The sequence below is a fragment of the Eublepharis macularius genome, chromosome 13 (genome assembly GCF_028583425.1).
Source record: "Eublepharis macularius isolate TG4126 chromosome 13, MPM_Emac_v1.0, whole genome shotgun sequence".
NCBI classification, from domain to species: domain Eukaryota; kingdom Metazoa; phylum Chordata; class Lepidosauria; order Squamata; family Eublepharidae; genus Eublepharis; species Eublepharis macularius.
Genome location: NC_072802.1, coordinates 46,066,349 through 46,089,443, shown reverse-complemented (window position 1 = coordinate 46,089,443; position 23,095 = coordinate 46,066,349). Strand labels below are relative to the sequence as shown.

Below are 23,095 nucleotides of genomic sequence, written 5' to 3'. Positions count from 1 at the left end.
CACCAATTCAAGGATGTGCTTTTTCTTGTCAATAAAAGTGGAAGTTGGGGTCTTGGGTGGCACTGGCTCCGCCGAAGGGGCACTTGAAACTGGTGAGGTGGTGGAATCACATGGGCCGGGATATGGGGGTAATTCAGGGTAGAGTTGGGGGACCTGCAATGGATCCCTCACTGCCTGTCTTCCCTCCCACGCCTGTCCTTGTAACCCATCCACTGGATCCACATCATCCTGTTCAGGGGTTTTCTCCTTTATTTCTCCCTGGCCCTGCCTCTTTGGTCTGCCCTTTCCCAATCCCTCTGGGGGCAAAGGTACAGGAGTCTTAGATGCATTTACAAGTAACATTTGCATATCGTTCTTTCTTAATTTACAATTCTGTAACAAATCAGCTTTGGTAGCCGTATACATCCAAAATTGAGCATAATCATGTTCATTCCACTTTCCCTGTTGAAATGTCAGATTTAATAAATCCCTCAGGGTACTAAAATCAAAAGTTCCTTGTTCTGGCCACAGCCTACCATTATCAAACGTATATTGGGGCCACTCAATAGTACAGTACCTAACCAGTCTACTAACAGGATATTGTGGCAGGTCAACATCTTGTGATCCCACAATTTGATCCCAGTTCTTTACCATACACCCTAGAGGAGTACACTTCTCCTTTTTAGACTGCCCTCCTTCCATCCTGCGATATGCAACCAGGGCCTCTTCTGTTACCTGAGGACTTATAGTGGGATTATGCAGATCTGCCCAGGATCCCGTTTTCCCACCAAGGCCTACCTTTTCCAGTCAGCTACCACCAATCCCTGTAGTTGGGAGTCTGTCAGTCCTTCTACTCACTGGGGACGTCCGCTGCACCACAGGAGCTGCGGCCTAGTCAAGGGAGTTCCAAGCCTTGGACATCAATGGATCCATGGTGTGCACTACCAGCCTGGCCGTCCCTTGCCATTCCGCCACGCCTGTCAGTTCAGTGGAGGTCCCTTCGTGGTCGCCAGAAACTGTTAGCCCAAATAGGGCCCCACCCACTCCTGGCCCATTTAAGGAGAAGGCAGGTGGAGTAGAAGGAGTACAGAAAGTCTTTATTGCAATAAAGGGAGGAACAGGTTCTTAACACAAAGAAAGTTACCTCAGGTTCCTCACAGAAAAACAAAGCTGCTTCCCCCTTTATACTGAAGGCAGCCTATTCCATATATGGTAATCCAAGCTAATTGGCTTATTTCAATGCTGCAGTATGATGTTCAAGGCACAAGTGTGTCTAAAGAGTTAAACAAGTTAAGTTGATCACATGTCCTCTGGCTTTGCCTGTGATCAATCAGTATACTCCTTTAGGAGCACTATGCCAGACTAGGCCCAACGTCAGGTATGTGCCATCAGGATCAATTCAGAAGAAGCAGATAGAGTCTGATGAGAAGAGGAAACTGAGTTACTTTATTCAAATAGAGGGAAGACCGTGGATACAAGGGCGATAAAAGCCCAGTAAAACTAATTGTTCTTCAGAGTTCTGAGAAACATTACATCAGCTTTTATCTCCTTGGGTTCATTAGGTATTCAGTAAGTTATTGGTTGAGTTAGTTGCGTGTACATATGACTTAGCATCATTCCATTGGTTTAGCATAATTAGGGGTTGTCCCCTTACTCAATTAACACGTGTAAAAGTTGTTTATCATTTCAAAGAACAAACACTCTTTCTTTGGCAACTCTGATATCAGTTCAAGTATCCATTGGGCAGACGTGTGTCATTTTCACGACTAGCCTGGATCTGTTCCCATTCTTGATGTAACTAGCAGGACAACTACCCATTGTTAATTTATTCCATTACATGATATAGGTGCTGGGCAAAGGACATTTCCCAGAATTCCTGAAACAAAGGCTTTAATACAAGTGCCCCAATCTATGGCAGGATGATGGCCATTATCTCTTGCAATGTTGCCAGTGAGGGAACTGAGATTCTACAGGCCTGAATCTTAATTGTTTTGTTCTCACAGATTCTAGAAATGCAGTTTCATTTTCTACTGTCAGCACTTTTGTTAGTTTGCAAGGACAAGAGAAAGATGGGTAAGGGGCTTCTCTTAGTGTGGCAGTGTAAAGACAAAAATCATAAAACATGATTACATCTACATTCATATAGTCATCTTTCTGATACATGTTTGTGCTATATCTAGAGTTGCATAAAATATCACTCAGGTACTCTGAGGCTCCCTGCTTACTACTCAGAATTTAGTGGAGGTCAGGACTGTGTCCCACAATCTTGTGGGTCAGTGAAAGTTATTCTTCACTGACACCCACTTAATTTTGATCTTGTTCAGCTTTCAGCTCAGCACATCTCCTGGCCACCATCATCATGCATTCGGCACGGGATGGCTGCTTAGGTATCATAGAACAAATTGCATATTTTAACCGTGTGCTTATGAATGGAATGCACTGAACACAGGTACAGATGCAAACAATAATCAAGATCCCAATAGCAATGTAAACAAGGACTGCTTTCAGTCCAGATCCCAAACTCATGAAACCAATCTCCCACCCAACCAAAAAAATCACTAAACCACCCATTGCTGATGGTGATTTGCTTGGCCATATCTTGCAGCTTCTTGATGTGGGATTCAATTGTCTGTGAATGGTCACTGAGGTTCAAACAGCACATGCCTTCAAACGTCTCACATCCATGATTGGCTTTCAAAAGCAAATAGTCAATAGCCATGCGATTCTGTATAGTGGCACGTTCAGTTGCTTTAAGATCTTGCAGCATATTGTTTAGTGCCTTGGAAGTCTTGTTCATGCCTTTAACAACCAGACAAGCTAAGACATCAATGTTGCGAATGTTCCCTACGGAAAGTCCGGGAACACCGACTAGGAAACCAGCCAACAAGCCTGCTTCTGTGACGGTGAGGAGTGAGACATGGGAGTTACAAGTTTTATCCAGGACCAAGCTGTGTTTTGGACGGGTGTCCTGCACTTCAGGTGTTCCTTTCCAGGGAACCAGCAGTCTTCCAATGGCGCATGGGCCACTGGTTGCACATTCAGGGATATAAGAGAAGGCTAAGAGTCCACACAGCATGAACCATCTGGTGGGGAGCTCGGCATTGCCTTCCTTAGGTCGAAGCAGGTATATCAAGTTGCGTTTAACTTTGAGTCCACAGGCTAGGTTGAAACAGCTCCCCTTTGGATGGGTACACGTAGGAAACAAAGCAGTCAGATGCAGGCAAAATTCTAGGTAGTTCGATAGACAGATGTTGGAATGGAACTCCCCATAGGCAAGAGAACAGTTCATCTCTGGACAGACCACTGTGCAGGCAGAAAGATGACAGGTTCAGCCGTTTTGCGGGTCCAACTCAAATTTTGGACTTGGTTCCCCAAGTAGCAGCTAAGTCCTCAAGGCAGGCTGCAAAAAGGGATCAGAAAGCAGAACAGCAGAACGGATTTAGCACTCTGGAATTTAGGAGCCTTCCTGGATGAATCTCCATCTCCACCGGGCATTCTGGCATTGGCGGTGTCTAACATGTCTTGGACCGGCCTGAAGATAAGGCAGCTTAAACTCCAGTTCTTGGAGTGGAAGAGTGCAGCTGCACGATTGGCTCAGTCACAGGAACAAATGAGTGCAGCTATTTGCAGGTGGTCACAAGCTGGTGTAGGTACAGGAAACTGGTCAGTTGCAGGTGTGGTGTAGTGGCAGGAACAGGGAGGAATACAGCTGGGGCTGGATCAATTGCAGGATCAGGTTGGCACAGCTACAGAGGTCACGTTCCAGTGCAGTTCAATGCAGGCACAGAAGACAAGTCACTTACAGGCACAGGTGTAGTTACAGAAATGTGGATGGTGGTACCTTAGGCTACTGGAGACAGAACAGAGTCACTGGCAGGATGTGAGAAAGAAGAACTAATTCCCATCTCTATTAGAAAGAGAGAATAGAGAAGGTACAGGCAAGACTGCAGGATATATATTTCCAAACCAAATTTTACCCTTTGTAAGGGGGAACAGACCACTGTATAAGCAAAACTACAGCAAGATCAGTGAAAAATGGCAAAAGTTAAGCCAGTTGGTTTAATACTTGCTAATAAAAATGCAATTCCTGAAACCAGGAGGGCATATGCCAGCAGGTGGGTTACCTGGTATTCCTGCAAGGTGGTCAGGATGAAGTACAGCTCTCAGAGGTGACAGAGACTCCAGATGAATTGGATAGGACATTGGAAAAGGGGATGAAATACAGGTATCAGGAGGGGAATTTTCTCTCAGGACTCTTTTTTTTTTAACCAGGAAGTTGCCATCCAGGATTTAGGGGCAGCAGCATAATAAGCTTCAATTTCCTTTGCATTTTTCTGCTGAGTATTGATATGAAACACATCGGATTTGAGAGCCCCATGTCTTATCATCATCACAATCAAGCAGTCATTCTGGTTTGGAGTTATAGCTTACCACTGCAATTCCCCACATTCGTCACATTAGATTCTGGTTCCAGGACCTGGATCAGGAAGAAGGAAGGGTTTCTTGAGGAATGAGGGTTTTAGGAAGGAGTCACCAGCCGTCTCTCTACAAAAAACAATTTAGAAAGGTCAAATACAAAAATAAAAGAGCGATTGGTGGTCAGGTGAATACTGAAGCCTGCACATATCGTCTTGCCTACGAGCGTTCTATGTACCCCTAAAAGAAAAATATTCAAACCCAAAACACGATTAGCTGTTCAGAAAAACAGAGCTGAAGATTTTCTGAAAGTTTACTTTAACTCCGGGCTCTGACTTTAGAGTTTGAAATGTTATAGGGTGTACAGCCTTGGGGTAATACTGAATGGTGGTCATATGATCAGACTAGCAAGAATTCTGGCATACAATTAGGGTTCAAGTTATCAAAAGTTAAGAACAGAACAGTCATAAAGTCAGGATCAGTTCAACAGAAATCACTCAGTAGAGACACTGTAAAACAAATAAATAAATAAATAAACAAACAAACACAACCTTCCCAGAGGGACCAGGACACAGATTTAAGAGCAGAGACAGGTTGCATCCACAAACACACAAACAAAGAGAAACAGGCACACCAATGGGCTAATGTAAGCGTGCAGTTTCCTGATTTTTTTTCCTTAAGCAATTTTTTTCTTCTTCTTTTTCCAACCCAGTGTTCAGTTCCCTTCCACAAGGACAACAAAGTTCACAATGGCTGATTCCACACACATTGGATAATGCACTTTCAATGCACTTTATCAATCGTTTGAGGTGGATTTTTTGTTCTGCACATGAAAAAATCTGTTCCAAATGATCTATAAAGAGGAAGTGCATTATCCAACGTGTGCGGAATCAACCAGTCACTCACTTCACACATTCCAATGGATGGACCAGGGCAGGCAGGACATTCACAGACCATTTCAAAAACAAAACTTTCCACAAAGACACACACAGAGGTTCCAATCTGGACGGGGGACCCATACAGGAGTCCAGATGCTTGCAGGGACACAGAAGGTTCATGGTATTCCAGAGGCATGGAAGGATTCTGGTCTGGAGGGGGACCCTTGCACGGATTTGCAGGAATCTGGACACTTTACTGAGACAAAATAGGATACAGAGGTCCAGGCAGGTGCAGAGACACAAGAGACAGCCAGAACTAAACAAACAACAGTAAGGATTCACATGCCCCAATAATAGCACATGAACAACATACTCTCACTCACAAAAGATTAGACAGAGCAGTCAACAATCCAAGACAGACACAGTGCCTTTCATGCACAGGTGTTTTTTGTTTGTTTTGTTTTTTCCAAACGGAGACTTCCCAGGAACTGAACACAGAGAGAGAAGAGAGGGAAGGGCAAGGAAGGAGGAAGGGTTTCAGTGCAGTTGAACAGGCACACGTGCGCACACACAGTCTTTTCCAGGCAAATATACACAGACCAGCAAATCGGCAAGCAAGCAGTTTCCTCCTCTCTTTTCCCATTATGTCACCTTCCCCAACACACACACTGCACACTCACACACTCAGCCAACGATCAAAACAAACATAATTAAAAAACAGATTCAGCTGCAGATGAGTGCTCCCAGAAACAAACTTATGGAACTTTGTGGCTGGGCCAGAGCCAGTTCCTGTGGGCTGAAACCCCTCCCTGCTGCAGATTGGCAATACCCTGCTCCCCCGTCAAGGAGACTGACCTAAGGATTCACATGCCCCAATAACTACCTGATATGCCGGCTTCCTGGCTCAGTCCCTCACTACAGGACTCTAATTGAAGATGTACGCCATCTTTTGAAAGCACTACTCCTATGAGTGAGCTCGAGAAATCTGTGGGCAACTGAAAACAGTTGAGGTGCACCTTTTTCTCCTGTGGATCCTTGGTCTCAAACAGCAGTGCCCCCTTGTGGTGTGATCTGGTTATCTCGGTGGAACCTCCAGTTTGTTACACGCAAACAAGTGTCCTGAACTGCTTCTAGGCCAGACTCAGGGCCAAGCTACAAGTGACGAATGGCACTTGAACAGCAAGTGGATTGAGTGGAGGGCAAGTGAACAGGGAGAAATACACTTGCTGTTCAAGTGTCATTCGTCACTTGTAGCTTGGCCCTCAGAAAAGAAGCAGACGGCAGAGTCCAGTGACAAGGGTAAAACTTACTGGTTTATTTGAACAGACGGAAGAGAGTGGATAGAGAGTGTAGTAAGGCCCCTCAGAACCCAAGCGCTCTTCAGAGTTTCAAAGCCATTACACGAACTTTTATCACCTTTGGTTCATTAGCAGAAATTATGCATTCAATAAGTTACTGGCCAAGTTAGTTACGTGTACATATGACCTAACGTCATTCCATTGGTTTGGCATAATTAGGGGTTGTCCCCTTACTCAATTAACACTTGCAAAAGTCGTTTATCATTTCAAAGAACAAACAGACCTTTTCTGGCACCTGTAGTGCCAATAAAGTAACTATCCAGTAGCTGTGTGTCATCCCCAAAGCCTTCAGTTTGCCTGTTCCCATCCCTTAACGCTACAAGAATCCATTGTTAGTCTTCGATCTGTTACCATCAGCATAAACAAGTACCCCAATATGTAGCATATGCTTGGCTATTCATCTTTCCCAAGATGACAATACAGTTTAGCTAGAGCTAGTACTCTGTTATCAAGGTTTGAATGCATCTGTTGTGATTTGGCAGAGACCAGGCAGGATGGGGAAGTTGTTTTGTATCTCTAGAATGCTCTTTTGGCTTTACAGCCAACCCAGGCCGAAATGCGAGGCTAGAGGGATGAAGACAAAGGGCCTCTTCCTTGTGTCTGTTTCAGAGAGTTAGGCCAATACACAGGTATAGTAAAGTTAAATTCTTCTACAGTTACATTCCTTCTATTCTATGGCTATGGACTTGGCTGGGTAACATACTACTTATAGGTTACTGAAGGGTGGGACAAGAAATAAATACCAACCACACTACTAAAGGCTTCCCAGCCCAATATACAGCTTCATAGGCTTAGAGAGGAAAAGTTTTACCTCAGGGTAGGGGAAGATTATATTACACAGAGCTTTTACGGTCTTGTCAATCAGGCCTGTTTTGTTGCCGTCTCTTGAAGAATTTGATTCTGAAGAATTGTTTGTATCTAGTTTTGTATAACAATTAGCTTTGAAAAGTATATACGATTCTGTTATGGCTGATCTTTTTGCATATGTCCGAACAAGGCATTGCATCTGGGTTTTATTAACGAAATAAAAATCGTATTTCTTCATTGATCACAGTTTGGTGTCTTGATTAATGGAGGGTAATGGCTGTTATGGAAAATAAAATTAAAACAGAGCACTTAAAAATATTCCATAACAGTTTGCAACCATGGCAGCAATGTGGATCGTAAGAGGTATTCATGTAGTGTAACTTGAGTGGGGTGAGGTACCATCTATACATGATTTTCCTAAAGGTTGTTCTTATGTTAATAGCTTTGGTTGAGCAAATTTTGGAAGACCAAATCTGGTCTTCCAAAAATCTTGTGCATCGCAAATGGGTATATTGCAGTCAGACTGCCAATGGAGTTGATATCTAGCTTTAAAATTTTATATAAAAGGAATATAAAGCCTTTTCCCTTTCTATTGCGTGAAATTAGCAATCTTTCAATATCAGTTTGGTTTCTTTTAAGTTGTATCTGGATCTTTGGACTGCTGATTAAATGATTTAATTGAAAATATTCAAGCCATGGGAGTTTAGTACTACTTGATACTTCTAATTGAGATTTTGGTTTTAACAAGTTTTTAGAGGTAACATCCCATAATTGAGTTAGTTTAAGTGATCTCCAAAGAGGGAAAGCTTCCTTGTGGTTACCTGGTTTGATGTAAAAAAGGAGATAATGGGGAGATACTAGGAGCCAACTTTGCTCTTTTTATGTCCCACACTTGTAGAGCGGGATTCAGGAATGGAAGTGATTTTATTAAAGTTGCTATCTCCTTTGCTGAGTTCCAAATTAAGTTCTCCATTGATGTTGAGGACAAAAACATTTCTTCAATGTCAATCCAATCTTAAATTTTGTTAGTCTTATGAGTGTTACTGGACTCTTGCTGTTTTCTACTGCTTTTAAGTGCGTTAGCAACATTTTCATGCTTCCAAGTTCGTTGTAAGTACACCTATTACACTAATTAACCATCTTACTCACAAACACAGATTTCCAAAAGAAAAATCTTGCCTGCACCAGAAAGCAAAGGCAATTTTTATTTAAATAAAATTTCCTCCAGGGAAAGTGCTTCTAATGCAGTAGCAGCAGCAACAGCTGGACTGTAAGACACCATGTTGAGAAAACAACAAGGCAACAAGAGAGCTGCATTCTCTCAAGCAAGGCTGAACAGGAGTCAGTTCCCTCTCAGGAAGAGGCTGTGGGCTCTCTCCTCTTTCCATCACTCTGGGTTAAAGGCCCATTGGGAAAGAGCCTCTCGTCTAAAAATATTCTGCTGGTCGTCTCAGTGCACCTTAAGGATAAAGGCATGCTGGCAAGCTCTCTCTGCTCACACTTTGGATCAGCGTTCCTCTTTCACTTTTCCATTCTCCAGGGAACTGGTAATGGTGCCTGCTTCTGAACATTGTACACCCCTGAGGTCAGAGCCCAACCCATGACCGCGGAGTTCTCCAGTCCCTGATTATTCTTTGTATCAGCTAAAAAGACAGCACCCGTTCCCATGGTTGCTCAGAATCGCTTCATGACTCGCTCCTCCTGTTGAGACAAAGAAGCAGTAATGCCTGAGTAATGTTCTCAGAGGACCTGGGTAAGCAGCTATGGAATTTGGGATCAGTTTCAGGAAGGGGAACAAAGATAGCCAGTGGCATTTTTACTTCAAATTAACTTGTTTTATTATTATTTTATTCTGGCCCTCCCCCCATTTTATTGTTACGACAACCCTATGAGGCAAGTTAGAGATAAATAACTAACACAAGCTTCATGGCTGATTAGGATTTGAACTCAGGTCCCACAGGTCTTAGTACAATACTTCTACTACCACACTGTACTGACTCTCCTACCAGACTCCAACCTTGATCCCCACTATTCTGGAATACAAAGCAGGGCTCCAATTTCTCAGCCTGCTGGTAGAAGCTTTTCTCTTGCAGCAGTTCCACATGCCTAGAAACCCACAATCACAGTTCTGACTGCAGCCCCTTACCCAAACTTCTGCCTGAGAGTGCAGAAACTATGCTCACTCAATGCAGACATGGTTCTCTCTAATAATGCCCAGGCTACCTCTGATATAGTAATGAAGCCTGGCCTCTTAGCTCTCAGCTATGCCTGGCTGCTTCTTCCCATGCTGGTGACCCCAAACTGACAGGCTCCTACTTTTATCCACAGTCGAGGTCCCCTCCCAGAAGTTAGTGATACCTTGACAATATTCTGGAGTTCAGCCAGCGCTTCTTCATACTGATGGAGAAGAGGCTTGAGGCTCTCGCTGTTCACTAGCTGCTGTTCCAACTCAGGAAGGCCAGCTTCTTTCAGCATTTTCAAGAATTTGCGTTCCTAGGTAACAACAGCCAGTCAGCAAATGCCCCTTGCCCAACTGGGCATAGCATCCAGGGATCACAGCTTCAGTCCTGAACCCCCACCCCCACCCCCACAGGTTCCCTTTTTAGGGTTGCTGCTACCCCAAGTCTTGCCATGACATTTGAAACTCTTCTTGGAAGCAGAGCAAACAAGGGAAGACCCTCCACAGCCAGCCCAACACAATTCAAAATGAGTGAAACTTTGGGGAGAAACCAGGAGCCAGCGGACAGCATACCTGCACTTTTAGCAGCATGGTGAAGGCCAGGCCAGCTCTCCCAGCACGAGCTGTTCTGCCCACCCTGAAAGAAGACAGCAGAAAAGTGGCCCATTTCACAAGCAGCCCAGTTCTGGTCAGCCTCCACTTCAGTAAGTGAAGCATTCCTGACTTCAAAGATAATACGCTCTATGGAGCAAATGAATTCACATTTTTGGAACACCGCCCTCCCTGCCTTTCCTCAGGATATGTTACCGGTGAATGTAGGTCCGGATAAACTGAGGGGCATCATAGCTGATTACGTATTTCACTCCTCCAATGTCAAGTCCTCGAGCAGTGGCATCTGTGCTGATTAAGCTGTTGGAAACGAAAGGTACTAAGCGATCAACCTGTCACAGCCCAAACAGTGACTCAGCAGATCTGGGTATGACTGCCAATCTCCAGATTTCTGACCATGTCAGACCATGGATGGACAGAGCTGGGGTTTGGGGCCTTCTAAACACCTGCATAGATTTGCAGCTACGACTTTCCATATTTAGAAATGCAGGGAAAGACTGATGCAAGTTTCTGTAGAGGTCACAAAAGACCAGGAACTTCTTAATGCAACCTTGGAGGGTGCAATGCAACCCCTCACCTCACCCCACCCCACCTTCTGTTGCTGACTGAAGAGCCAGTGTGATGTAGGGGCTGAAGCATCTAAGCCTGTCTGCTGTGCTCAACTCCCTTGGAGAAAGAGACTGATAAAAAGAAAGTTATCTGCACCCCACCCCTCTCCAGCCCCATCCTATCAATGGGCAGTTTTGCAAATTTGTAGTATGGATTAGCTCCACTCAGGCTTCCAGTGGACACTCACAGCTGGATCTTCCCTTGTTCAAACTCCTTCAGGGTCCGCTTTCTTTCTCCTGGACTCAATCGAGAAGAGAATTCAGCCACATTCACTCCACCAAAGGCTCGAATGAGCAGAAACAGCCTGGGAAAGGGACAGCAAATGAGAAAGATGCACTTGGGCCAGCCAAGATATAAGCCACTCAGCAAGTATCTCACTTGATGCTCACCTGTGGGAAGTTTCTTTGCTGTTGGTGAAACACAGCACTCGGCTGAATTTCATTCGCAGCAGGAAATGCAGAAGAAACAGCGGCTTGGATCGCAAGTTGCACGGCACATAATATTGCTGCAGGGAACAAGAATAAACAGCCACTGCCCACAGAGTTCTGGTTTCCCTCTATAGGATCAAAGGCATTAAACTGCTGGCAGACCAAACCGCTCACTCTCAACTGGATGACTTTAACAGGCATCTTTCAAAGGATCTCATTTTCAAATATCCATTTAAAAATCAAATTGATGCATTTTTTTTGCCACCAACGATATGAACTTGTGTCCCACGCTAAGATTCTGGATTTTAATATCTCAAATATGTGTTACTGATTTAGAAATCACGGTTCCTATCTCTGCACCCACAAGATCTTCACCCATAAACCACAGAGGCTTAGTCCCAAAAGCAGCATTCCTGTAACAAACCACCAAACACATACAATGGTGTAACCAGTTGGCCTGGCAAACTACCAAACATTTGCTGAGTTCTGCACCTCATTTTCCAAACAGTTTGAATGTTATCAGCTTCCCAGGTCAAGCCGCTCTATTGTTAACAAGGACTTCTGCATCCCTTCCGCCCTTACCTCGCCTGTGCCTTCTAGTTCCAGGCTGCTGACTGAAATACTGACCTCCATTTACACCTCCTGGACCGCATTCATTGCCTCCTATAAAGCCGAATGCTGGAAAGATCCATGCCGCCGCCACCCCATCTAAGTAGGAAATTCAGGCTCTCTCCAAACGTGCTACCACTTTTTTGGTCAGAGGTGCCAGACTTTGTCCCAATCACGCACATCACCACTGTGAGTAAAGCCACTTCTTACCGACAGCCCCTCGGGGAGGGTGTATTTCTTCTCCTGCTGCGCCTCGGTGTCATCCGACTGTGTCTTGGAGTAGACAGAAGTAAAGAGGCGAGGCTTATAGAGGCCCAGTTGCTGCAACTTCTCAGGATCCCGACTCAGTGTGGCTGAGAAGAGAAGCTTTTGCAGAGGGATCTGGGGGCAGAAGGCTCTGGGGAAAAATGCATTCATCTGCAAAGGAGCTCCGCAGTATAAAGTGAAAAAAGCATCTCCTATCTTTGGCCCTTTCTCCTAGATCTGGCTGGCTCACTCACCTGGCTGCTGTGATGGGCTCCTGAGCTGCTCTCCTGAACAGCCGCCCGGGTCCAGTGCCTTCCTCAGCTCCATACACAGCCTTCAAAACCTGCGACAGCCAGTCCTGGTGCATGTTGTCAATCATGCGGTCTGCTTCATCAATGATCTGTCCTCATGTACCATTGAGCAAAAGAGGGAGTCCACGATTATGGATTATAACCTCTACCCGCACTCCTAATGGATTTGCAGCCTTGCCTAGTATAACCATGCAGGGGCTTTCAGACGCCCATGCAGCTGGGGCTCAGGAATAAGGACTGTATCAACCCTTCATGGGAACAGAACAGCCCCAGCCAGTGGAGGGGTCACAAAACTCCCACAGAATGCACATACAACTGCTCTCCCCAACATGTACATTACCGCAGTGAAAATGGTTCAGTGAACATCCCAGGAAAGACTGAAGAATGCTTGTAACATTCCCATTTGAATCAAGGGGACTTACAGTGAAATCGTAAGCGGACTTACTCCAGTCTAAGCCCACTGATTTCAATGGGGTTATACTGGAGTAACTCTGTTTAGGATTTCACTGTTAAGGGCTTAACATTGGCTTGACTGCAGCCTGTATGCACCCCACTGATGGAACCCTTGTACAGCCTCCCTAAACAGTCCCACATAGTGAAAACACAACGTTTGTTTGCAGGGGACGGCATCATCTCGGCTGCAGTGCACAAGCTGGAGGGCATTTCAAGAAGATATTTTTTCTCCCGAGTCCACCTTTTACAGGCAAGGGTCTCTGAAATGAGAGTTGCTCAGGGCACATCTGGCCCAGCTGACTTTTCCTTGGGATCTGGAATCTGAAACTGTCCTCACCATCCTGTCTATGTTCAACAAAGATATATGGAAGGAGACTCTCAGGGTTTGCCCCAAGCTGTGGGACTCTTTTTGCCCTGAGCATCCCCTGGAAACACTGAAACATGAGCTGGTCGTACTGTTACTGCTTTTAAACTGCTTTTCAATATTCTTTTTATTCCACTGCTTTTTCAGCTGTTGACTGCCTGTAGATTTAGTTTTGCATTTTGTCTTTAATGTTGTAAATCATTTTCTAATGGAGAGATGGCCAACATTTTTATCACATAAAAACTAAAAAACATTTTTATTTTTAGTAGCTGCAGGAATGGGATCTCTCTCATTTACTTAAAACCAACAATGAAAGGTTACTTTCTGATATTTCAGGATAATGAGGACTTGAATGCTGAAGAAAGGAATAAAGGAAATGCCATGGCATAACTAACAGAAGTTCAGTGTCACCAAACAGCCGGGTGGTCGCTATGAACCTGAAACATTCTCAACAAGTTTGTACAAGCAGACCTGCCACTCACCAGGAATCGAAGTTCTCTAAGGTTGAACTGAGGACTTCGCTGAAGATGGTCCACGAGGCGCCCAGGGGTGGCTACAACAATGTCTGCCAGACTGTGGAACCCAGCAAGCCTGAGAAATGCCAGTGAAGAAGTGCTTTCTATGGGATGAAACTGTCACCCTGTGTGCATGCGCATGTGTGCACACATATCAAACAGAGAAGGATAGGAAATGGTAAGAAGCCCCTACTTAACTTCGGAGGCCTTGAAATCAGTCTGATCAGGACTCCTCAAGGCCATCCACAGCTATTTCTAGGCCAGGGATCATTCGCTCATTATATCCCACACATTATATCCCAAATATGTTCACCATATTTGCTTACAATGGTTTTTTGAACTCCAACATTCAGGACACCTTTCAGATTCAAATACCAGATTTCTTAATATGGAAAGCCACGGAGGAAAACACCACACCAAGAACCCTGGCTGGAGTGATTAAGAGCAGCACAGCGAGATGAGCTCTCGTCTGAGCCGGTTGCTCAAGTGGTTTTAAGACCACCATCTGTTCAGCTGAGGAGCCAACCCTACATAAGGGATGCCAAGACGAGGATTAAACTTACGTTTTTTCAGTAAGAGACTCTTGCTCCTTCTCAAAAGACTTCTGCCCACTCAGCTGAACAACTTTCAATCCCGTCCCATCAGTGTAAATATTGAATACTTTAGTCACCTACAGAAAGGAACGAATGAGAAGGATGAGGAAGAGAGGCAAGAGCGCCTTACACAGCAGTTAGACCAGGCTCAGACCTGCCTCTGTTTGATGGCTGGCCAATCTCTGTCCCCAGTGGCCACCCTTACGGCATGTTTGGATCACGAGGCAGCAGCAGGAGACATAACAACATAATTAACACACTTGAGTTAAAACCCAATCAGACAAACAATATCTGTGTATGAGATACTGAAGTGGCTCATCACCCCACTGATAACTTCCATAAGAAGTACAGCTTTGGGAGAGTAATGTTTAATTTGTACTCTGCCAATAACTGGAGGCTAAGCTAACATAGCCTTCCCAGGTAGATAAAAGGCTGTGGAACCAGCTTCTCTTTTTAGCCTGCCTGCCTGAGATGATGGCAACTGATGTTAATGGTGGGGTCTCCAACAGAATAAAAGAAAAATTTCCCCCGCTGTGGCATCAGAACCCTCATATAAGCAACAGACTCCTAAACATCTCCTACAGCCAAAAGCCTTGTAATTTTTCCACAGGTAGAAGCAGAAAGGTCTGATGAAGCTTAAAGGAAGGAATTCTGCTGGGACAGATGATTTGGAATGGCACAAAAGCTCTGAGAGAGACAGAGAAAAAGTTATGGCTATTTTGGTTTTTCCTGTTTGAGAAAGAGACAGACTAAGAATTTGACCTAATGGAAAAGAAGAGAGCTTCAAGAATGTGATCTAGGGAGAAGTAGCACAAGAAGATGAAAATAGTAATTGTGTAGCATTAAGTCCAGAGGAGTCAGCCGTGTTACGTCTGCAATAGCAAAATAGTAGAGTCCACTAGCACCTTTAAGACTAACCAACTTTATTGTAGCATAAGCTTTTGAGAGCCACAGTTCTCCTCGTCAAATGCACCTGATGAAGAGAGCTGTGGTTCTTGAAAGCTTAGGCTACAATAAAGTTGGTTAGTCTTAAAGGTATTACTGGACTGTTTACTATGTAGCATTAAGACTATTCTGTCTACCTCTTAACTTGCTATCATAGAGAAATAAATTTTAGGACTTGCAAAAGAAGATCACAACAACATTTGAATTATATACCGCCCTTCAGGACAACTTAACACCCACCAGAGCAGTTTACAAAGTGTGTTATTATTATCCTCACAACAATCACCCTATGTGGTGTGTGAGGCTGAGAGAGCGCTGAGAAGTTGTGACTGACCGAAGTCACTCAGTGAGCCCATGCTTATCAAGATTCAAGGCAGGTAGCCTGGAAAAGCCTGAAATTCGTAAGCTGAAGTCTTTAAAGAAACCCCCCAAGAGACTGTGGCTGGGAGAGGTTGCGGCTTACATCCTCCTGAATGAAGCAGTAGCATGGAAGGACTGGAAGAAGGGAGTGATCTAACCCCCACCCACAAGTCTGGGCTGAAGAACCAGTGCAGTGGAGGAAACCCGTGGGATGGATGCAGTGATCCAGAGGCTTCTGGGGGTAGATGGGAGTAGGAGGAGGGCATGGTGAGTGAAGTGATATAACTCCTAAGAGCCATGCCTGGAAAACATGGTACCTGTAGCCAGAAGTTGAATAAAAGGCACCTGTGGCCATGAAGTCTGTGGGAGCAGGCATGGACCAGTGACCCTTCCCCACAAGCCAGCTACACACCTCCATTACACACATGGCCTAAGGGCCATCCACCCCACCTACAGATATGGTTTCATTTACTGAGGGAGCTAAATTTGCATATCTCCACTAGCCTCCAGTGGTGGCAAGCAGAAAGACTCCCTCCCACCCCACTGGAAACAGTGAAACAAGGCTGAAGAGAGAAAATCCTCACTGAGGTTTAGTTACTAGGACACCTAAGTGTTCCACTTCCCTCCCAGGACAACAGAGGCACTTGTTGGGGCTATTTTGCGACAGAAGAGTAAGAAACAGGGACAATCAAGTCCCTGAATTTCCATTCCTTTGTGTCTCACATGGGGGATCCCTTTCCAAATGAGACATCTGCCATCACACAGCCCAGATGTACAGACGGGAAACAAAGACCACCAACTCCAAATCTCACACAAGGCATGCTGAAAGAGCCCATTTCTTGGCTAGGGAGGATTCAGGGCAGAGGACAGGATTCAGGAACTTACCTGCTGTACTAGCTCTTTAGTGGGCAAGACTGCCAAGGCTCGCACCTGGCAAATGACTCGTTCTAACAGGGCCTGCCAAGACAGAGTCAAAATAACATGAATAGCTAGCAAGGTCTTGTTCTCAATCTGCTCAAACACATATTTAGAAGCAACACACACACTTCAAAATGCTTTTAAGTTTTCTACCTTAAGTTGCCTTCTCATACAGCACTCCCCAAATACAACAGCCCGTTCTTTGGGTGATCTGGATAAACTAGCCAAAGGTATCCACTCTCAAATTCATTCTACATCCCCTCCTACCTAAGTGACTTTGAACCAGGCACAAAACTGTCTAAGGAGCTGTAGCCAGGAAATTCAAATTTTGCAACAGAATTAAATAACGCAAAGATGTGCAGTATGCAAAGTGCATATTGTGCATAATGCAAAGATGCACAACATCTCTTTTGGCTACACTCCCCCTCCCCCTTTTGCAAATGATTGAAGATTTGGTGGAGGAAGGAAGGCCCAGGGGGAAGCAGAATGTGTAGCAGGATACATAGCCAAAATAGCAGGGCTGTAGTTGGATAGAGGTGAGAGAGGGAAGACAAAAGAGTGACAAAGGATAAAGCACAATGGCTGTTTTGGTGCTTTAGGCAGGAAAGTAGAGGAGCACCATGGCATCCTTCAAGACCAGAGACAAAGGAGGCTTAGGGCTAAAGTCAACATCTTGATCTGAATTAGCCGATCAAACCTCTGACCATCTGTGGCATACTACAATGGAATAGTCCAAAGGAGTACCGTTTTCAAAGTGAAGAGCACACTTTCTACAACCTCACCGAGGCTGCGCAGTAGACCCAGATACCCAAGAGGAAGGAGAGAGGAAGGCCTAAAGCTGGTAGATCTTGTGATGCACTTGCACCCTATGGCCAAAGCCAAAGAAATTGCCTACCTCCAAGCTGACTCTGCAAAATATCACCGTATGTTGAAACTAAAGAACTTGAGTTTGCCAGTACAGGTAATTCTTTGGAAAGCACACAATTGGCTCAGGTCTGCAATCTACTCATAACTCTGCCTTCAACCTCTCGCCAACAGACATTGCGACACTTGATGCAGGTTGTGTATTTTTGCACAACTCACAAAGTCCTATGATCCAGCAGCTGCCTGTTATAGCCAAAGCTTACCTGTACCACAGGGATGACAAAGGCCAATGTTTTACCACTGCCTGTAGGAGCCGAGACACAAATATCACATGGCTGGTAACCACTCCTCGGGGCCAAAAACCCACTAGACACACTCTCCAAAATGGCTGGGATCACCTCCGCCTGAACTGAAAAGTGAAGAGAAAGAGTGCCATGAAAATCAGAGCCACAACCCCTCAAGTACTAGCATGGGCTTACTTTTCCAGCAGAAGGTTTAGTAGGTCATCCACTGCCTACCCCAATGAACCTTCTCAGGCAATGGAACTGTTTCTCTCTCTCTCATCCCAACACACACATGGGCACCACTGTCTGAATTCTCCTTCATGCCCATCTAAAGAACTAACACATCCCAGAATATGATGGCATATTCAGATCCACTATATAGTCAGGTATTTAATTACGTTTCTAGCCCAACCCCAAATGTTCTACGGATTAAATATAACATAGTCCTTGCTCAATTAAAACCTTGGAAGACACACTAAACCCTTCTGTATGATCTGACCTCAGAAAGCTATCCCACACAGGAAAAGGCCCATTTACTTCTGAAAGAGATCAGTTGTCTGGCAGCCAGGAAGTATCATCCCTCTCCCCGCCAATTCACACTACAGGGAGTCTACTCTGGGTCCCAAGTTGCAAATGTAAAAACAACTCCTACCAAGACTTATTTAGTCGACCCTGATTTCCATCACTAGGCACAACCCTTCTGCACTCATCTTCCAGAATTTGGCCCTCAACTAAACGCAGCTTGGAAACAACTCAGACAGAATATGAAATAAAAGATGTTCTTGCTTATAGGGTCCTTGGGGTTGGGATACCTGGAAACAAAGCTTCTATTCCATTTGCTTGTAGTTTCTTCTTCAATTTAGAGTGGATTTCTGGAATGTCCTGGAGTGGGATAAGGTTCTCTTTGATCCTTTTCTGGATTACCTTGGGTTGAGCAAGCCATTGTGGCAAAAAAGGCTGGACCTGCAAGTCACACAGGCAAGACACTAAAACTGTGACCCAAGGAAGCACATGTGTAGATGTGCCCATCTGTCAGCTACTGTAAGTACAAAGCATAGTTGGTAGCGGTCTTGAAGATAATGTGCCTCCTCCTCACAGCCTCCCAAATGAAAACCTGCTTTTTAAAGGATCTCCCCCCCCCCACTCCAAATTTGGCACTGGCTGAGAAAAGAGAAGGGAAGAGGGCAGAAATGCGAGTCCATCTTCAATGGCTTACAACAGAGTTAAGTCAATGCTTTAGGGGGGGGGGAAACATCCTGGCACCCTAATCTTCAATAATCAGAGGCAAATATAACTTACTTCAGTCAACTTGCTTCCATACAGTATCTCAGACACTGGGGCATAAAGAATATTTGCAATCAACTCCAGACAGAAAGTTACCTTCTGCACAACCTTTCGATGAGAACTGCCAAGGATAATCACATCAGAAGATGGAAGGATTCCTTTCTGATTCAACATCTTCTGTTCCTCTCTTCGTTGGCTTTCTTTCTCTCTAGTTTTAGAGCTATCCTCTCTCCCTCCCGCTGCCATACAGCTATTGTCCAGGTGATTCTCAGAGCTACCATCACTTCCTGTTTGGCCACCGTTTTGGTAAGAAAAAAATAAAATAAGACAAATTATATGAATCTCGAGGAGGATTAGGAGGAAAAGGTTATTGCAGTAATCTCAAGGGCCTCATGCCACAGGACTTCAAAAATCAAAGGCAAAGTTGGCTGGGGAGGTGAACCCAAGATGTGCCTCCCTATACCTATGGGAGGGAGACACTGCCCCCAAAGTCAAGGAGGTACACAGCTTCCCATTTTACACTGAGGGAGAGAAACTAGGACCAGTTCAGCTGCAGAGCAGCTCACACAAGAGGACTTATGAAAGACACAACAGCAATGGAACGATTACCCTGCTTGGGATGGTGTTGGCTGATGTTTGCAGGAGGAACTCCTAGACTACTGTGTGCCAATGTGGTGTAGTGGTTAGAGTGTTGGACTAGACTGGGACAACCAGGTCCAAATCCCCATTCTGCCATGGAAGCTTGCTGGGTAACTGTGGGCCAGTCACAAACTCTCGGCCTAACTTACTTCACGAGTTTGCTGCGAGGATAAAATGCAGAACAATATAAGACACTTTGGGGCTCCACTGGGGAGAAAGGAATGGTATAAATGAAGTGAAATATATTAGTGTGACAGAGGAACACTACATTGCTACATAAGTAGGTTGCTCCTGCAAACTACGCTTTATGTAAGTTAGGACCAATCCATACCAAGTGGGTCAGACTAAGCCACTCATAGAAATGACAGCTGCAAAAATGATACAATGCGTACAGCTCCCTGAAAGCAAGTTTACCCTCCATCTACATACCTGGTTCGGTCCTTCTTGGTGGCATTTTGGACTTCCTTCTGCTCTTTGGAGTTCTGCTCCTAGTTGAATCATCTTCCTCTTCTGGTCTTTCCTTCCCATCAACTTGTAGCTGCCTGTTTTGCTTTCTTTGGCCTTCTATGCAGGGTGATCCATCACTTGATCTCCTTTTTCTCTTCTTGGTCACCTGCTTTGATTCCTTCTCAGAGTTCAATTCAGAAACTTCATTCTCTTGCTTTGTTAGCTCTGTAGAAATTGGCTGACCCTGTTGCTGTTTTTGGAGCTGGCGGGCCTTTGCCCGTTCCTGCAGCTGTTGCAAGAGCACCTGTGACTGGTCTTCTTGCTCACCTTCCTCATCACCAGCGTACCTGTGGATTTCAAAACAGTTACAACTGTATCAGCACTGCTGCAACAAACGAGTCATCAGGAAGTCAGAGAAAGGTGTCTTCCAGCTGTTCCAAGTAAGAACTTCAGTTTCTGGATGCCATAAAGTTCAATAACAGCAAGGGGCTTCTAATCCTAACCCAGATGTGATTCTGCCAATACAGAACACTATATAATCACGTTGTGACTTGTAGTGTTGTGTCAACCTCCAGCAGGAACTTTGTACTGTTTTGGCTGCCCCATCTTGAAAAGAAAAGGAGTTGTAGAGTTGGAAGAAATGAGAAAAAATTACTTGAACATCTTGCCTATGAGAAAATACCAAATTTTTGGTTTGGGGGAAAAAAGGAGGTGCATGGGAGAGGTCCATAAAGTTATCAGTGTATGGAGAGTATGGGTAGAGAGATTTTGGTCTCTCATGCAATGCCATGATTCAGTGCCATCCAATTAAAATGACCCGCCACATAGTAAAGAATCATCATGAGAGAAAGTACATCTTCACACATTCTGAACACGCATAATGTGCTGCAAGAAGCCTCTGTCCTATGATGTTTTTAAAGGGGAATTAGAAAAAAAATCAGGAACTACAGGTCTTCTGTTGACCACAAGAGTCATTTATTATTTCTTTATTTATAGGATTTCTAAACAGCTTTTCAGCTTCTACTCTCAAAATGGAATGAAAAACAATTCCATTAAACATCTTCAAGACCTACAAAGGCATTTGGTATAATATTCTTTTTAGCTTCTCCCAGAATGCCATTATAAAGAGTACCAAAGCTCCATGGCAACCACCAAAAATGTGAAGACCAGGCCTGATCTCCTTAAAGCAAGGCTTAACTGGCAAATTACAGGTCTCTAGGATGTTTGCAAAAGAGGGTAGATATTCCCAGATACCCTGCAGTCCCAGACCATTCAGGGATTTATAGCGGAAGACCAGCACTTCTGACTAAGGCATCAGGTATCTCTTTTCCAGGGCAAAACTGACACACTGTCCAAGACTGATAAAAAGGTACTCCAGATTGTACCTGTTAGTTGGCGATCCAAAAACAAGGATGGGTAAAAGCATTGCCAATGACAAATGTGACCTCACAAGGGAGAGCCCGCCCCAAAAGGCTTGCCCCCTTTCAACTGGTCCACTGGGTCCCACAGTACAAACTTTCCTCTTGACTGAATTGAGCTTCACGCACAGCCAATCCACTACTGAACCCAGGAATTAATCTGGGGGATGATTGTGCTACAAGCAGAAACAACTTTTCACATAAGCACAGTACTAATGCTACACTTCATCCACACAGATGACTTTTCCCATTGGATTCACATGGATGTAAAACAACATAAGAAACAAAACTGACTCAAGGAATTCCCACAGGGAAGACCACTGAGAATTTCTGGAACATATCAGGATGAAGCAAAACCACACTGGTAATACCATTCAGGGGTACTGGTAATACTATTTAGGGATACTGAAATGCATACACTCCTTTTTAAAAAAACTTACACAAAACATGTCAGTTTTAAGCGGGTAGCTCTGTTGGTCTGTAGCAGAAGAGCAAGGGCCGGGTCCAGTGGCACCTGAAAGATCAACAAGATTTCCAGGGTATGAGCTTTCCAAAGCTTTGACTCTCGAAAGCTCGAACTCTGGAGTTCTAGTGGGTCTTTAAGATGCCACTGGACCCGGATCAGGTCAGAACGTTCAAACTGACTCCTGACCTGACAGACACCGGACTGGACCTGCCTCCCACCGGCCTTGCCACCTCCCGGTCCTCAACAGGGGTTCCCCACGCGCCTGACGCGGCCACGTGATTCTTACCTGTGGACGAGGAACAGCGCCATCGCGGGCCGGATCGGCGGCCTCTCCTCGGCACTTCCTGATGACGAAACAGCAGTGCGCCAACTAGGGCTTGATCAAGGCTCCAACACCGAAGGCGGCGTCTTCTGAGATTCGAACGAGTCTCAGCAAGCCGCCCTGGCTGCAGATTTAGATTTAGGGTGCAGGCGTCATTGCACCTTAGGGTTGCCAACCTCCAGGTGGTGGCTGGGGACTGATTTCGAGATGACAGAATAGTTCCTAACTTCCCATAGAGAAAATGGCTGCTTTGGAAAGTGGAATCAACGGTATTATAATCGGAGGAGGTCCCTCCTCTCCCCTGGCTCCACCTCCAAATTTCCAGGAATTTCCCAACCCAGAGCTGGCAACCCTAAAAACCCTGCGTAATTGCTTTTCTTGGTGGAACGGGGCGAGCGTGGGTGGGAATCCTCCTCGAAACAGCAAAAGCCTAGCTAAATATCAGACGCCGTGGCCTTTGTATGAATAGCGCTTTGAGTGAAGCAAGCTTATGTAATAATCATTAGGCTCTAAAATGCCTATTGGTTTAATTCTTACAGACTCGGCAAAAACTTCAAGCTGCGAAATGCAACGTATCAACCCCGTATCAACTCCATGCGAGACCGCACAGGAGACACGTGTTCTCGTCTTCAACCACGGGGCGCAAAGACCGACTGCCCGGAATCCTTTTCCTCTCCCCTCCCTCGCTTTGCTTGGCATCTCCTCCCTCAGGAAGGGTAATATTGAGCTGGGATGTGATTTTCATTGGTTTTTTATTCCCGCGAGACTATTTGGGAGTAGCATACCAACTTTCT

General features: G+C 45.0%; 2 protein-coding genes across 4 annotated transcripts; both read right to left on the bottom strand.

Moving 5' to 3' along the window:
• Window positions 1–1,416: 1,416 nt before the first annotated feature.
• LOC129341350 (uncharacterized) lies at window positions 1,417–6,397 on the bottom strand. Of its 3 annotated transcripts, none has more exons than XM_054996497.1 (2): window positions 6,157–6,397; window positions 1,417–4,524 (listed from the first exon to the last, which is right to left on the bottom strand). In XM_054996497.1, exon 2 carries the CDS (start codon window positions 3,266–3,268, stop codon window positions 2,363–2,365), a length of 906 nt encoding a protein of 301 aa, XP_054852472.1. In that variant the 5' UTR covers window positions 3,269–4,524; window positions 6,157–6,397; the 3' UTR covers window positions 1,417–2,362. The 3 variants fall into 3 exon arrangements, with proteins under 3 accessions (XP_054852472.1, XP_054852471.1, XP_054852473.1); XM_054996496.1 differs by lacking the exon at window positions 6,157–6,397 and having other exon boundaries at window positions 1,417–3,829; window positions 4,411–5,053; XM_054996498.1 differs by lacking the exon at window positions 6,157–6,397 and having other exon boundaries at window positions 1,417–3,826; window positions 4,411–5,053.
• A 2,199-nt stretch (window positions 6,398–8,596) lies between these two features.
• DDX51 (DEAD-box helicase 51) lies at window positions 8,597–22,531 on the bottom strand. The gene is made up of 16 exons (XM_054997092.1): window positions 22,266–22,531; window positions 20,078–20,442; window positions 19,106–19,296; window positions 18,538–18,688; window positions 17,705–17,850; window positions 16,545–16,616; window positions 14,325–14,431; window positions 13,729–13,837; window positions 12,373–12,518; window positions 12,083–12,269; window positions 11,225–11,340; window positions 11,023–11,139; window positions 10,425–10,526; window positions 10,191–10,254; window positions 9,797–9,931; window positions 8,597–9,139 (listed from the first exon to the last, which is right to left on the bottom strand). The coding sequence occupies exons 1-16, from the start codon at window positions 22,286–22,288 to the stop codon at window positions 9,113–9,115; spliced, it is 2,058 nt and encodes a 685-aa protein (XP_054853067.1). The 5' UTR covers window positions 22,289–22,531; the 3' UTR covers window positions 8,597–9,112.
• Between the last annotated feature and the right edge of the window lie 564 nt (window positions 22,532–23,095).

What these genes read in the sequence shown, in the direction of transcription:
- DDX51 (XM_054997092.1), bottom strand. Translation starts at nt 22,288, where the DNA reads ATGGCGCTGTTCCTCGTCCACAG. An exon ending in ATCGAAAGGTTGTGCAGAAG is followed by an intron (nt 18,689 to 19,105) that starts GTAACTTTCTGT and finishes TGTGACTTGCAG; the next exon opens with GTCCAGCCTTTTTTGCCACA. An exon ending in GAACAAGGGAAGATCCAGCT is followed by an intron (nt 10,527 to 11,022) that starts GTGAGTGTCCAC and finishes CGTTTCCAACAG; the next exon opens with CTTAATCAGCACAGATGCCA.
- LOC129341350 (XM_054996497.1), bottom strand. Translation starts at nt 3,268, where the DNA reads ATGAACTGTTCTCTTGCCTATGGGGAGTTCCATTCCAACATCTGTCTA.